We start from the raw sequence: 16,678 nt of genomic DNA, 5'->3' as shown, positions 1-16,678 counted from the left end.
AAGTAATTAGATAATTCTTTCAAACTCTGTCCACCTTGCTGACACACACACACACACACACACACACACACACACACACACACACATCCAGAGGTCCTGGTAGCAGCTCTCCCAACATCAACTGTGTGTGTCCGAGTTAGTTCCTACAGTCGCAGAAACACAACCCAGAGTATGTCTGAAACAGAAACAGTGAGTGGGGGGTCTCTGTACCCCTGCTGCACCACTGCATCCCTCAGACACCCCCTGCCCCGTCAACACACCAATCAAATATCTTCAAGCAGGGAAAACAAAACAGAGACAGAACCCAAGATCTACAGCAGCCCTGCAAGTTCAGAGACACGATGGGGGAAGGTTGCTCTGGCCTGTTGAACTGCTCTGCTCTCCCCCTCCTCCACCCCCCTTGTCCCCCTCTATTCTACTGCCGCTCTAATTTAACAAAGACCTCAATCAGCCAAACCAATGAGCTCAGGGGCCCTAAGCACCCAAAACGATCCTATCAATCACTCTGGTGCTTTGTCAGGGTGGTCATCTTTGTAATGAAGCACCCACACACACACGCACGCATGCCCACACGCATACAACCGTCAGGGCTGTGTCCATTGCCTCACAGCAGCATCTGACGTCAGTTCGTTTAGGACCACCCTGCAGACAGACGCTGAGGCGGCCCCCAGAGGAGCTGACCCTGGACCAGGCCTGGCTAGCCTGCCTTGCCAACTCCTGTCTGGCTACCTATGTCAGGGTGTCTGTCTGCCTGGCTGCCCTGTCTGTCTGTATGCCTGTCTGTCTGCCTGTCTGTCATGTGGAGAGAGATAAGTACGGAGGTGAGACTGGCAGACTGCTAGCGTAGCTGTGGAACAGACAGATAAGTGGTGAGAGATGCTATTTGTATTGTAGGGGTCCTTGATAAGTGTTTTAAGGGCTGTTGTCGTTAGCATGTTGAGGCAGATTGTTGTGTTGTCGGAAGCAGGAATATTCAGTGGAGGAGCCAGCCTCAGAAAGGAGGTCAGCTCTGCTGCTTATATGCACGCACGCACACACAGACACACAGACACGCATTCACACATACAAGCTCACACACACACACACACACACACACACACACTCAGCCACCAATTCACCCCCACACACACACACACACAAGCACGCACACACACACACACACACACACACACACACACACACACACACACACACACACACACACACACACACACACACACACACACACACACACACACAGACCATAAACATAACCCTAACTGCAAAACGTAACCCTAACTACTAACCCTAACCTTTAACCCTTAACCCTAATTCTAACCCTAACACTAATTCTAACCCTAATCCCCCTGCAAATAGCATTTTTCCAAAATGTCCCCAGTTGGAGCCCACAAGTATAGTTAAACATGTCCACAGACGGACACACACACACACGCACTTGCACACATACAGTTTTTTTTAAATGAATTCAGAACCCCATTAGCTGAGGGCAGCAGCTTGGAGGATGCTGCGAATGCAGAAAATGATCCACTGGGCTGCAAGCCTGCCTGGTTCTCAGAGCTCCCTGCTCACGGCAGCTCCCTCAAGGTCTCTGGGGCTCAGTGATGAGATGCATCCCAACTAAAGACAACACACACAGGGTACTGATTAGGAGAGGAAGAGATGGATCCTGCATGATGATGCAGCATGACAACAAATTGGCATAACACAGTTTTAAAGCCTTAGTTGATGTTTACTTGAACAATGTAACTATACTCTAACATCAGTGCCTTGGTATGACGTGTACATTTAGGGAAAATGTCAATGATAGCCAAGCAAAAAGCAGCCGAGGTGGCACAAAGTAATGTGGTGCAGTCTCAAGAGCTCATGAGTAAACATAGAGGTACGTATGCATGTAGACATCCGACGCATCCGGGAAACAGTCCCCCAATACTCCTACGACACACATACTGACTGAACGCTCTTCAAATGCCACCACACGCGCACACACATATACAAAACACACACATATACAAAACACACGCATATACAAAACACACGCATATACAAAACACAAATGTGTGGTTAAAATTGGCAACAAGCAAACAGACTTCTTCTCTCAGGGACGTGGAGTGAAACAGGGCTGCCCAATAAGTCCAACACTATTGAACATCTACATGAATGAATTGGCAGAACATTACAAGAATCTGTAGCACCTGGTCTCACCCTACACAACACTGAAATCAAGTGTCTGCTGTACACAGATGACCTGGTGCTGTTGTCTCCCACTAAGGAGAGGTTACAGCAGCACCTAGATCATCTGCACAGGCTCTGTCAGACCTGGGCTCTGACAGTCAACCTAAAGAAAAACACATATAACGATATTCTAAAAGAGGTCTGGAAATCAGCATCACAGATATAAATTCTATTTGGACACAGTTCTATTAGAACACACCAAAAACGACACGTATCTAGGACTAAATATGAGTAACAAAGGTAGCTTTCACATGACTGTGAATGAGCTGAGAGAAAGCAAGAACAGCATTCTATGCCATTAAAAGGAACATTAAAATTGAAATTCCAATTAGAATCTGGCTCAAAGTTTTCCAATCAGTTACAGAACCAATTGCCCATTTAGTAAATTCATCATTAGAGAGTGGACCCCATACTTCGCTGACATAGGAAGAATGGGGTCCACTCTCTAAGGATGAATTTACCAAATGGGACAAACATCCAATTTAAATAATGCATGCAGAGTTTTTCAAAACTGTATTTCATGTGCAATGAAAAACCACAAATAACGCATGCAAAGCAGAATTGGGCCAATACCCCTTCCTTATTCGAATAGAAAAAAGAGCCATCAAATTTTACAACCATCTAAAAACAAGCGACCGCAAAACATTTAATCACACAGCTCTACAATCTTAAGAGATGAAACAAGACAAGAGTCCCCTCAGTCAGTCTGGTTCTGAGGCTCAGTTCACTAACCCAAACCAACCCCATAGAGTCTCAGGACAGCACTCAGAAAATCTGGCCCAACCATATCATCACAAAGCAAAAAATAAAAATAAAAATAACCTATTGGAAAGACACCACAAAATGTTTAAGTAAACTTCAATGCAATTCGTCTCTAAACAGACAGTACATGGTGTCAGACTGTCTGACCACTGTGACAGACAGAACACTGAGGATAACACTGACTAGGTACAGACTCATTGAGCAGTCTGGCTAAAGAGACCGGTCATCACAGGCAAACCTGGCCTCCCAGAGAGGACAGGCTGTGCTCACTCTGCTGTAGAGGCAGAGAGCGGTAGAGACAGAGTTGGATTTTCTATTACATTGTGACAAATACTCAGACCTAAGACAATATTTCTTTCCCAAAACTATCATTCAGTACAAAGAATTTTAAACTATAAAAACGTGAGGAAAAATCTAATATTTATTAGGTGAAAAGCCAAAATGTGTGTCCTCCTGCCACAACATGAGGGACAGCCAGTGAAAAGTGCATTGTAATGACAATAACATTTCCCATTTTGTTTTTGTTTTGGCTTTCATATCCTGTCATGTGGCTTCTCAGTCATGTTGAGACGGGTCTACTACTATTGCTTTAATGTATTGTTATTCTCATTAATATTGTTGTTGTAGTTGCTGTTAATGCTAATCACATTTTCACTACTATTACTGATTCCTTATTGCTGTTGGTCTCACAATTTTTTGTTAAATGTATACTTTGACAATGTAAGTAATTTAACTTGCCATATCAATAAGGTCTACTGAATTTAATTGAATTGAGAGAGAAAGAGAGAGAGAAAGGGAGAGAGACAGAGAGACATATATATATATATATATATATATATATTTATACACTACTGCTCAAGGTTTTGGGGTCACTTAGAAATGTCCTTGTTTTTGAAAGAAAAGCAAAAAAAATTGTCCATTAAAATAACATCAAATTGATCAGAAATACAGTGTAGACATTGTTAATGTTGTAAATGACTATTATAGCTGGAAATTACAGATTTTTTATGGAATATCTACATAGGCGTACAGATGCCCATTATCTGCAACCATCACCCCTGTGATCCAATGGCATGTTGTGTTAGCTAATCCCAGTTTATCATTTTAAAAGGCTATTTGATCAGTAGAAACCCCTTTTGTAATTGTGTTAGGACAGCTGAAAACTGTTGTCCTGATTAAAGAAGCAATAAAACTGGCCTTCTTTAACTAGTTGAGTTTCTGGAGCATCAGCATTAGAGAGTACGCTTAAAGGTTCAAAATGGCCAGAAACAAAGAACTTTCTTCTGAAACACGTCAGTCTATTCTTGTTCTGAGAAATGAAGGCTATTCCCTGCGGGAAATGGCCAAGAAACTGAAGATCTTGTACAACGCTGGGTACTACTCCCTTAACACAACAGCGCAAACCAGAATAGAAAGAGGAGTGGGAGGCCCCGGTGCACAACTGAGCAAGAGGACAAGTACATTAGAGTGTCTAGTTTGAGAAACAGACGCCTCACAAGTCCTCAACTGGCAGCTTCATTAAATAATACCCGCAAAACACCAGTCTCAAGGTCAACAGTGAAGAGGTGACTCCGGGATGCTGGCCTTCTAGGCAGAGTCGCAAAGAAAAAGCCATATCTCAGACTGGCCAATAAAAAGAAAAGATTAAGATGGTCATAAGAAGGGCCTCCCGGGTGGCGCAGTGGTTAAGGGCGCTGTACTGCAGCGCCAGCTGTGCAGAGAGAGAGAGAGAGAGAGAGAGAGAGAGAGAGAGAGAGAGAGAGAATAAACTTTCCGGGGATGTGCATAGATGGCATCACTCCTCTGATTGGTTTGACTAATGAAAGAGTGTCCTTTATTGAATGAATTATGCCTTGTACATATTAAACACACCCTCATACAGGTAACTAACAACTAAAGGAAACACCAACATAGACTGTCTTAATGGGGGCGTTGGTCCACCACGAGCCAGAACAGCTTCAATGCACCTTGACATAGATTCGACAAGTATCTGGAACTCTATTGGAGGGATGCGACACCCTTCATCCATGAGACAGACCATAATTTTGGTGTTTTGTTGATGGTAGTGGAAAACGCTGTCTCAGGCACTGCTCCAGAATCTCCCAGAGACGGCCATGGCATATGGTTTACATCGTTTCCATGCTCATCAAACCATTCAGTGACCCTGTGGATGGGGACAATGTCATCCTATCGGGGTGAGCAGGTAGCCTAGTGGTCAGAGCGTTGGGCTGAAAGGTTGCTAGATGAAATCCCTGAGCTGACAAGGTAAAAAATCTGTTGTTCTGCCCATGAACAATGCAGTTTACCCACTGCTCCCCGGTAGACTGTCATTTTAAATACGAATTTGTTCTTAACTGACTTGCCTAGTTAAAAGTAAAAAAAATAATTAGTCATGGTAGCCAAAATAATGGCCTGCCCAGCATTTTTATACATAAGCATGATGGGTTGTTAATTGTTTAATTAACTCAGGAACCACAACAGTGTGGAACACCTGCTTTCAATATACTTTGTATCCCTCATTTACTAAAGTGTTTCCTTTATTTTGGCAGTTACCTGTATGTTATACTGTAATGCATGCAATCTTGCACTCTTTGCAATCTTGCACTTGCACTCTTGCACACCTACATTAGGGGAGGGACACGTTTCTTTCTCTCTGTCCCTCGTTATCTCTCTCTCTCTCTCACACACACACACACACACACACACACACACACACACACACACACACACACAGGAAGTAAGATAGGCGACAGAGATGAAAGGTGCCTGTAGTGATTGATTACTCTGTCTTGTCACTCCTTCAATCCCACAGGTACTGTATAAGTACTCCGTAGTTTTACCACACAGGGGCACTGAGTGGTCCCAAGGGAAAAACAGAGCCCATTCTACCTCCTATATTTAACCTCTGACAGATGCTCCTTTTGACTACTCTCCCTCCTCTTCTCCCCTTTCCTCCCCCGCCCCTGTTTTCCCCAGCAGAAACACCTCACCTGGCTCAAGTGATTGGAGTGTTGAAGTGTTTACCTCCGGTATGTTGAGAGCAGGATTTTCCCTGCCCCGCAAAAATCCTACACCAAAACCTATCCACCAAGCTATGCCGAAGCCCCGCCCTTCCTCCAGCCCTATCACGGCACAGATCAATTTATCACCTGAAGCCAAAAGTAACCCTAGCAACCAGAAATGTGGTTTGCCAATTATTCATTTGATCAGGGAAGTGGAATTCATAAGGCCTGTCGACAGACAGACACGCCTGGCACGGTCAGCGATACACACCCCTGTAGCACGCCGTTCAACCATGTGATTTGTAAGGGAGGGTGAAGAGGTGACATGTGGCACTAAGACCTCCAGTAACTAAATATTCACCCTTATCAACAACTCCAGAACCCTCTAAACATGAAGTAATCCAGGGAATGTCACGCCCTCATGTACAATCAGCACATCTACAGGTCAATTCAAGAGCAGGAATGCAGTGGAAGTAAACACTGTAACCATTGATAACGTCTGGAACACCCCCAATGAACAGGTGTATGATTCATATCTACAGAAATGCATCATGGCAACCTGGACAAACATAGCAACGGGAAAAACGTGTCAATTGTAAACTGTCAACTTGGGATGTTTTACAGCTTGGCGGAAAGAGAGCCAAGAAAGAAAGGGCAAAACATTACTAACTCAAAATGCCACTGGTACAACTGGAACCCAAATCCCAGCTTGAGAGAGGGGTAAATCAACATGACAAAACAAAGATGCCTTGCCAAATGGACCGAGAAACGGGAACAACCACTGGGGAACAACGTGTGTGAAAGATGATACCGAAACGGCTACGCTGGGTTTAACTGTGGCGTGGGACAGGGTTCAGAACACTCTCACAGGGAGTGAGAACAAATATGTTTCTGATCCTTCCCCTGCTCTTCTGATGGATCTTCAGGACAGACGCTCTTCTGAAGATTGCCCCCACACCTCCTCTTGTCTTGTGTAAAAAAACGGATAATACACACACACACACACACAATCCCAACCCATCCCTACGTTTCTTCCTTCCTTCCATTTCCTTTTTGTCTCCCCACCCACCACCTCCAGGAAGTATTCTAAATGATTCATCCAATCTTTTACAATCCCGTATTATTCCACTGATGACAACAGATCCACCTGTTTTCAGCCACAAATACGTAAGCAGTCTCCCTGGACTCTGTTGGTCGTCATAGAATGGACTACAGAGACAAACCCACTGGCCTGCTGTTGCAATTCATCACCACATGACAAAGAGGCAGAGGCAGTAAGAGCTGCACTGTGGAAGGTCACACCGCAGAGGGCTCTGACAAAGCACGGCCGCGGACTGTCTCGTTACACGAGCGACGACGTTTGTTCCCGACAACCTTGAAGAGTGAAAGAATGAATCCAAAGAGAGATGGTCAAAATGGGCTGTTGTTAGCTTTGTGTTTGTAGGCTCATGAACATCACTGCGCACGAATATAACGTTCTCTCTGGGGGAAGAAGAGAAGACAAAGAAAAATACAAAAGGAATGAAAGACAGAAAGAGCGCTGGGGGACGGGACAGAATGAGCAGGGCGCTGCGTTTTAAGCCACGGCCTTTTGAAACCCCCCCACCCACCCATCTTGCACACCTCCTCTGTCCACCCCTCCCTTTCTCATCCACTGTCTGTAAGAGATCTGGCGGGTGGTAGGAGGAGTAGGGTGCCAGGCAGGCAGGGGTGCAGAGGATGGGAGATACTGAACAACTCAGAGACGATTGCTTTTTGGGGTATAAAACCAGTTATAGGGACTTTCTAAATGCCTGAGCAGTATTACCTAATACTTTCGAAAAATGCCCTACAGGTAACCCATTGGGAACCCCAACACAAGGGGCTCCAATGTCTAAAGTAGCACAGGATTTATAACACCAGATTCAAACATCGCACTTCACAGCCAGGGCTGTAGTCCATGCAGCTGCTACTCTGTGTGGACCTATCTGTTTGAACATAGAGGACCAGGCCCAGGGTCCATAGAGGAGGGCTCTGGTCTGTGTGAGGCCGGAGAGGGGAAGTAGCAGAACAAACCCACTTCAATGGCTCTTTGTGCTCCTGATAGAAAACACCCAGCAACTCTGTCCCCTTGACTGTCCCCCCTGCCCACGTACAACATTATCAGGACAGAGAAGAGCGCCACTGGCTTCCCCCACACTTTGCTCCTCCATTGTCTCCGACACCCAGTGCTCTGTGATGACCTCACACGACACCCACATGCTGGCGAATTCACCAGTCAGCAGCTACACTGGCCCGAATGTGTTTCATGGGGGCTCATCATCGCAGGACAAAACACAGTCTTTTCCACCCTGCTGGTAACCAAATGGAAGTTTGTGGTTCTATCGCTTTCTTCGCCCCTCTCTGAATCACTCGCTTCCTTTTTCTACCAATGAGTCCCAAACCGTATTGCGCAATCAGCCGAGCACAATGATGGTGTCTGTTTGTAGGAATAATAAGACATTCATTGAGATGGTGTGGTCTGTGTTTTGTGTGAGAGGAGGAAGAGAATGAAAAAGTGTGTAATAATGTGAATCTCTTGGAAGATTGAAAAGGCACCAAAGTTCATCAGAAAGGTAATAATGAGACGAGAGTTAAACATGGATTTATATGATGGCTGTCTATCCGCAGAAGATACATTTTTCAAAGTCACCAAGTAGGCACTTTATTTTGCAGTGGGTAGCATATGGCAGACATTGATAGTAAAATAAATCATAAGAATAGGTATGGACTGCCATCTGGTGGGCATAGATTGCTTTCAATAAATTAATACGATACTTCACCTATGGGTATAGGAATGTGAGAAACATCCAACCCTTTTCAAATTACAACACGAAAGCCTTTGCTGACGTTGTTTTAAACAGCCTAACATCTACAACCTTTTGTACAAATGCAAATGTATCACCTGTAAGTAGGTGACTTGTAGCTCGTTGTGTAACAACACAGTGTTCATTTGGCAAGACAATGCAAGTGTCTGCTAGCTAGGTGCTCAAAGGTGAATTTACAGACGGTGCTGCAAAGTGAGAAAGGAACTTCAGACGTGAGTGATAGTAAGTATCATAGTCTGACACAAAATATACACCGCAGAAGAGACATTTAGGACAAACTGAATTTACCCTAAAAAGTGGAAGGAGAATAGGTGGGCGGGGCCTGGGGAGGGTTCATTTGACGTAGTGACGTAACACCGGATGCGGAAATTTAGCAGCGAACAACAGTAGTTGGGAGCTGCAAAAATGGTGTACGTGGCGAATGGTTAGTGGTTTATTAATATTGTTGCAATGTATGTGTGTATTGTTTCATTAAAGTCGCTAATTAACATACACATCGTAGTAATTCGTCTCTGCGAGCTCACTATGTCTGCAACTTTCGCTAGAAAGGCGAAATGATGCTAAGTAGCTAACATTAACAACGACAACAAACAGCTACGATAGACCGCAGCTAAATATGGCAGGTTGAAAGTTATTTGTGTCTGTTTTAGCTCTATGGGCTGTAGAGTGGAAATTGGATCATTCTTTTGAGCCTGGCTATATAGCTAGCTAGTTTAGGCGTCTTCTGTGTGTGTCTCTCCAGTCTTCACTATTGATTTGTAGCCATGTAATGTTAGTGAAATATATAAAGTCTCTGTGTTGTTTAATGCTGGGCCTGAAATTAGAACCTGCCAATGCTAGGCACACTGGCTGATGGACCAAGAGGCTAGTTCCAGGTGTTATAGTTTGGATCATCACTAACAAGTGTACCCTCTCTTATCAGGTCAGGTCCTGGACAACAGAAGCCAGTCTCCATGGCGAATGTCGTTCCTCACTGATCTCTTCTGGGGTGCTGTGGAGTTCATTGGCTTGTTGTAAGTCAGCAGTCAATACAGAGGCCTCTGTGCATTTGCATGGCACTAGCATTGCATGATGCTGTGAAGATTATCATTAGAAAGTCAATTATAGGCCTTGTATACAGAGATAATCATCTGTTTTGATTTTTTTTCAGTTTCCAATCCCTGGTCCAGCCAGATCTGACAAAGAGGGGTAACTCTGGCTCGTCCTCTGCAGGCTACAGTGATGGCAGAGGGTAAGTCCCTAGGGTCCAAACAGAGAGGTAGTCTACTTTCCCCTCATGTCAGGCTGACGTGGCAGTCTCAAAACACTCCTAGTGCAAGACTAGGGCTTTGTAATGGTTAAGATAAATGACTTTAGAAATAATTAGTGGCAATATGTAACTTTTTGGGCGACCTGACCAAATTTACATAGACATGTAGGTTATAGATATCATTCTACTTAAAAGCGTCAAAGAAGCAGTATATATTTTCTATGTGTGCTATTTCTATGCTTCCCGTTCATGAGTTTTTTGTGTGTTTTTTTGTATTTTACTTTCCGTTTTGTACACCATCTTCAAACAACTGAAACAACAATATATTTGGTAATGGAAAATATACAGTACCAGTCAAAAGTTTGGGCACACATACTCATTCAAGGGTTTCTTTATTTTTACTATTTTCTACATTGTAGAATAATAGTGAAGACATCAAAACTATGAAATAACACATATGGAATCATGTAGTAACCAAAGAAGTGTTGAACAAATCAAAACATATTTGATATTCTTCAAAGTAGCCACCCTTTGCCTTGATGGCAGCTTTGCACACTCTTGGCATTCTCTCAACCAGCATCATGAGGAATGCTTTTCCAACAGTCTTGAAGGAGTTCATTCCCACATGCTGAGCACTTGTTGGCTGCTTTTCCTTCACTTTGCAGTCCAACTCATCCCAAACCATCTCAATTGGGTTGAGGTTGGGTGATTGTGGATGCCAGGTCATCTGATGCAGCACTCCATCACTTTCCTACTTGGTCAAAGAACACTTACATAGCCTGGAGGTGTGTTGGGTCATTGTCCTGTTGAAAAACTAATGATAGTCCCACTAAGCGCAATCCAGAAAGGATGGGTGAATCGCTGCAGAATGCTGTGGTAGCCATGCTGGTTAATTGTGCCTTGAATTCTAAATAAATCAGTGTCACCAGAAAAGCACCCGCATACCATCACACCTCCATGCTTAACGGTGGGAACCACTCATGTGGAGATCATGCGTTCACTAACTCTGCGTCTCACAAAGACACGGCGATTGGAAACAAAAATCTCACATTTGGACTGATCAGATCAAAGGACAGATTTCCACCGGTCTAATGTCCATTGTTCGTGTTTCTTAGCCAAAGCAAGTCTCTTCTTATTATTGGTGTGCTTTAGTAGGGGTTTCTTTACAGCAATTCCACCAAGCAGGCCTGATTCATGCAGTCTCAACTGAACAGTTTATGTTGATGTGTCTGTTACTTGAACTCTGTAAATAATTTATTTGGGCTGAACTTTCTGAGGCTGGTAACTCTAATGAACTTATCCCCTGCAGCAGAGGTAACTTCTGGGTCATCCTTTCCTGTGGCGGTCCTCATGAGAGTCAGTTTCATCATAGCGCTTGATGGGTTTTGTGACTGCACTTGGAGAAACATTCAAAGTTAATTACATTTTCCGGACTGACTGACCTTCATGTATTAAGTAATGATGGACTGTCGTTTCTCTTTTCTTATTTGAGCTGTTCTTGTCATAATATGGACTTTGTGTCTTTTACCAAATAGGGCTATTTCTGTATACCACCCCTACCTTGTCACAACACAACTGATTGGCTAAAATGCATTAGGAAGGAAACAAATTCCACAAATTAACTTTTAACAAGGCACACCTGTTAATTGAAATGCATTCCAGGTGACTACCTCATGAAGCTGGTTGAGGGAATGCCAAGAGAGTGCAAAGCTGTCATCAGGGCAAAGGGTGGCTACTTTGAAAAATCTCATATGTAATATAATTTTTGATTTGTTTTACGCTTTTTTTGGTTACTACATGATTCCAAATGTATTATTTCATAGTTTGTCTTCACTATTATTCTACAATGTAGAAATGAGTCAAAATAAAGAAAAACCCTTGAAGGAGTAGGTGTGTCAATTTGACTGGTACTGTACTTCACAGCTGTTTAGATGGTACAGTGATTCTCTACACTATAGTAGCTTATTTGGTCACTTACACTGAAATTAGGCACACTGTTAGAGTTCTAGCAACCAGGAAATGGTGGAGCAGTTTCTCCGTAGTGCAACTTTAAGATGGTCATGTTGATGCAGAGTAAGGGTTGACTGATTTCATTTTGACAGTGGACAAGTGTTTCCGGTGTTCTAACATTCCCATGGCTGTCTTCTCTCTTCCACCAGCCCCCCTGGACCCCCTGGTGGCCGGAGGCGGATGGGGAGGATAAACCACGGTGGGGGGCCCAGCGCCCCTCCCATGGGGGGAGGAGGATGAGGAAGGTGAGGGAGATATGGTGATACCGGCCACAGTTACCATAAAGGGGTCCGCATGCTTCCCAGTCGGAAGAGTTTGTGCATTTGGAAAGTATTCAGACCCCTTGACTTTTTCTACGTTTTGTTACGTTACAGCCTTGTTCTAAAATGGATTAAATATAAAATGTTCCTCCTCGATCTAAACACAATACACCCTAATGACAAGGCGAAAACGAGTTTAGACATTTTTGCTAATTTATATATTAAAAAAAAAAAACGATACCTTTACACAAGTTCAGGCCCTTTGCTATGAGACTAAAAATTGGGCTCAGGTGCATCCTGTTTCCATTGATTATCCTTGGTGTTTCTACAACTTGATTGGAGTCCACCGGTGGTAAATTCAATTGATTGGACATATATTTGGAAAGGCACACACCTGTCTATATAAGGTCCCACAGTTGACAGTGCATGTCATAGCAAAAACCAAGCCGTGAGGTCGAAGGAATTGTCTGTAGAGCTCTGAGACAGGATTGTGTCGAGGCAAAGATCTGGGGAAGGGTACCAAAACATTTCTGCAGCGTTAAAGGTCCACAAGAACACTTGCCTCCATTCTTAAATTGAAGGTCTTTGAAACCACCTAGACTCTTCCTAGAGCTGTCTGCCAGGCCAAACTGAACAATCGGTGGAGAAGGGCCTTGGTCAGGGAAGTGACCAAGAACCCGATGGACACTGACCGAGCACCAGAGTTTCTCTGTGGAGATGGGAGAACCTTCCAGAAGGACAACCATCTCTGCAGCACTCTACCAATCTGAACTTTATGGTAGAGTGACCAGACGGAAGCCACTCCTCAGTTAAAGGCACATGACAGCCCGCTTTGAATTTGCCAAAAGGCACCTAAAGACGCAGACTTTGAGAAACAAGATTCTCTGGTCTGATGAAACCAAGACTGAACTCTTTGGCCTGAATGCCAAGTGTCACGTCTGAAGGAAACCTGGCACCATCCCTACGGTGAAGTATGCTGGTGGCAGCATCTTGCTGTGGGGATGGTTTTCAGTGGCAGTGACAGGGAGACTAGTCAGGATCAAGTGAAAGATGAATGGGGCAAAGTACAGAGAAATCCTTGATGATAACCTGCTCCAGAGCATCTCAGACTGGAACTAAGGTTCACCTTCTGACAGGACAATGACCCTAAGCACACAGCCAAGACCACACAGGAGTGACTTCGGGACAAATCTCTGAATGTCATTGAGTGGACAAGCCAGAGCCCGGACTTGAATCTGATCGAACATCTCTGGAGAGATGAAAATATATGTGCAGCGACACTCCCCATCCAACTCAGAGCTTGAGAGGATCTGCAGAGAAGAATGGGAGAAACTCCCCAAATACAGTTGTGCCAAGCTTGTAGAGTCATACCCAAGAAGAAACAAGGCTGTAATCGCTGCCAAAGGTGCTTTAACAAAGTACTGAGTAATGGGTCTGAATATTTATGTAAATGTCATATTTCTGTTAGTTTTTTTTATAAACCTGCAAAAATGTATAACCTGTTTTTGCTTTATCATTATGGGGTATTGTGTGTTGATTGATGAGGAACAAAAACAGTTTAATTCATTTTAGAATAAGGCTGTAATGTAACAAAATGTGGAAAAAGTCAAGGGGTCTGAATACTTTCCGAATGCACTGTATATTATGCCATTTTGTGACGTTTTTGTTCATTTGGGACTCCGGTAAGGGTTTCTTCTGCTGTTCGGGGACACATTTTTCAAAGTTGGAAGCACACAACTGTCTGCAATGTCATTGTATGCTGTAGCATTAAGATTTCTCTTCACTGGAACTAAGGGGCCTAGCCTGACCCATGAAAAACAGTCCCAGACCATTATTCCTCCACTATGCATTGGGGCAAGTAGCGTAGTGGCATCTGCCAAACCCAGATTAGTCCGTTGCACTGCCAGATGGTGAAGCGTGATTCATCACTCCAGAGAAGGCGTTTCCACTGCTCCAGAATCTGTCTGTACTGGGTCTGAAGTTCAAATGTATGCAGAATATACAGTGATATATGCGCATGCAGTGAGCAAACAAGCTGCACAAGGACTCCAATGGTCCATGTTACAAAGTGGCTCACGGTCTCATGTTTGCATCTAAATGTGAAAAAAAAACGGTCTGCATGTTCTTCAGAGAGCAACTGATGCCACTGAGCCAGATGTCTATGTGTGAGGGGAGAAGCTCCGGGTGGTATCTGATTTAAGTACACTGGCATCATAGTTGATTCTGACCTCTTTTTAAAAAGCAGGTGAAAAAAGGTAACTAAAATAACCAAGATAGATAGAAAGCCCAATAGCCATCATCACTGTTACATCCTCAGAAAGCATGAGCTTCTTAGTTGGGAAAATCTTGTGCAATACACCGACGCATGTCTTGTATTCAAGATCCCAAATGGCCTGGCTCCCCCTCCACTTAGTAATTTTGTTGCAACCGAGGACAGGCGATTTTTATGTGCTTCAGCACTCGGCGGTCCCATTTCTGTGAGCTTGTGTGGCCTACCGCTTCACGGCTGAGCCGTTGGTGCTCCTAGACGATTCCACTTCACAATAACAGTTGACCGGTGCAGCTCTAACAGGGCAGAAATTTGACGAACACGCTTGTTGGAAAGGCGGCATCCTATGACGGTGCCACGTTGAAAGTAACGCCGCTCTTCAGTAAGCCCATTCTACTGCCAATGTTTGTCTATGGAGATTGCATGTCTGGTGAAGACCTGCCTTACAACAGGACTACAAGCCCTCAGTCCAGCCTCTCTTGGCCTATTGCGGACAGTCTGAGCACTGATGGAGGGATTGTACGTTCCTGGTTTAACTTGGGCAGTTGTTGTTGCCATCCTGTACCTGTCCCGCAGGTGTGATGTTCGGATGTACCGATCCTGTGCAGGTGTTGTTATTTGTGGTCTGCCACTGCGAGGACGATCAGCTGTCCGTCCAGTTTCCTTGTAGCGCCATCTTAGGCGTCTCACAGTACGGACATTGCAATTTATCTGCAGTCCTCATGCCTCTTAGCGACTTTTCCACGGATGCATGTTCATTAATTTTTTATTGTTCATTGAACATGCATGGGAAAGAGTGTTTAAACCCTTTACAATGAAGGGTTTGAATCTGTGTTGTTAATTCGTAAAAAATCCAAATATCTTTGAAAGACAGGGTCCTGAGTTTATAATGCATCTTAGATGAATTCTGACTATTTTCAGGAAGCGTCTCAAAATGGACAAACAGTACTATCGCCGCTTTTCTATTTTTCAAGATAATATCTTTTTAGGCCATAAGACTCCTGAACAGCTAATCAAAGGGCTACCCAGACCACTCTTTTACACTGCCGCTACTCTGTTTATTATCTATTCATAGTCACTTTAACTCTACATGTACACTACCGATTTAAAAGTTTGGGGTCACTTACAAATGTTCTTTGGGTTTTTGAGAGAAAAGCACATTTGTTTTGTCCATTTTAAAATGGCATCAAATTGATCAGAAATACAGTGTAGACATTGTTAATGTTGTAAATAACTATTGTAGCTGGTAATAAATTACTGTGAATATGTGGTAGTGTAGAACATAACTACATTGTTTCGTCTTCCCTGTTCCTCTCCATAGGTAAACGCCTACACATTTTTGTGTAGGCGTGGGTTGTGGCACACCGGCTGCAGACATGTAGCCTAATTTAGGCTGCAATGACGTGCATGTGTGCCAGCCCCCCATCCTCTACAGCTGCCTCTGCTCACCACAGACTCCTGACGCTCCTCTGGGAATTCCTACACGTAGGGTCCAGGGCGGCCGATACGGCAGCTTCCTTTTTCTGACCCCTCTTCTTGTCCCCTTGTGAATCATATCACATCCCTCTCCGAAGCTGTAATATTTTTTGTATCCCACTGTTAAATAAAGTCCTGTGCTGTACACCTGTCCTTTTTTTAAAGAATGTTCAGAGCAATGATATGTTGAAATGTAATTTACTAGGGGCATGATAAATATAGGTTCACAGTTTCGCTTCCTTCACTAGTCCTTACCAGTACTCAGTCTCGGATCCGCTGCCTCGCGAACACACGTGACCACCCGCTTGACAACGTCTTAGCTAATTGCGCTATAGGAAAGGTACCACAGTTGATATCATTTTACCAAGTTAAGTATGCCTCGTATCTACAAAATGTATTGGCACCTTCATATTCTCTGTAAAAGTGAAAACAGTAAAAATCTTCTTTTCAGAAATAAACTTAGCTTTAATTTAAAATAAACATCCACACAAATACCAAAATAGAAACTCGGAACAAAATTAGATCTAATCCATCACTACGTTAAACTGTCCAAAAGAGAGACATGCTGTACA

At 43.8% G+C, this 16,678-nt stretch overlaps 1 protein-coding gene across 1 annotated transcript; it reads left to right on the top strand.

Moving 5' to 3' along the window:
* Positions 1 to 9,177: 9,177 nt before the first annotated feature.
* Positions 9,178 to 16,251, top strand: selenok (selenoprotein K). Its single transcript, XM_021615679.3, has 5 exons — positions 9,178 to 9,266; positions 9,765 to 9,855; positions 9,993 to 10,073; positions 12,251 to 12,346; positions 15,952 to 16,251. The coding sequence occupies exons 1-5, from the start codon at positions 9,248 to 9,250 to the stop codon at positions 15,953 to 15,955; spliced, it is 291 nt and encodes a 96-aa protein (XP_021471354.1). The 5' UTR covers positions 9,178 to 9,247; the 3' UTR covers positions 15,956 to 16,251.
* The last annotated feature ends 427 nt before the right edge of the window (positions 16,252 to 16,678 follow it).

The sequence above is a fragment of the Oncorhynchus mykiss genome, chromosome 9 (genome assembly GCF_057628025.1).
Source record: "Oncorhynchus mykiss isolate SJ-2025 chromosome 9, ASM5762802v1, whole genome shotgun sequence".
In the NCBI taxonomy this organism is placed as follows: domain Eukaryota; kingdom Metazoa; phylum Chordata; class Actinopteri; order Salmoniformes; family Salmonidae; genus Oncorhynchus; species Oncorhynchus mykiss.
The sequence above is the reverse complement of the archived record's forward strand: the minus strand, read 5'-3'. Positions and strand labels throughout refer to the sequence as shown.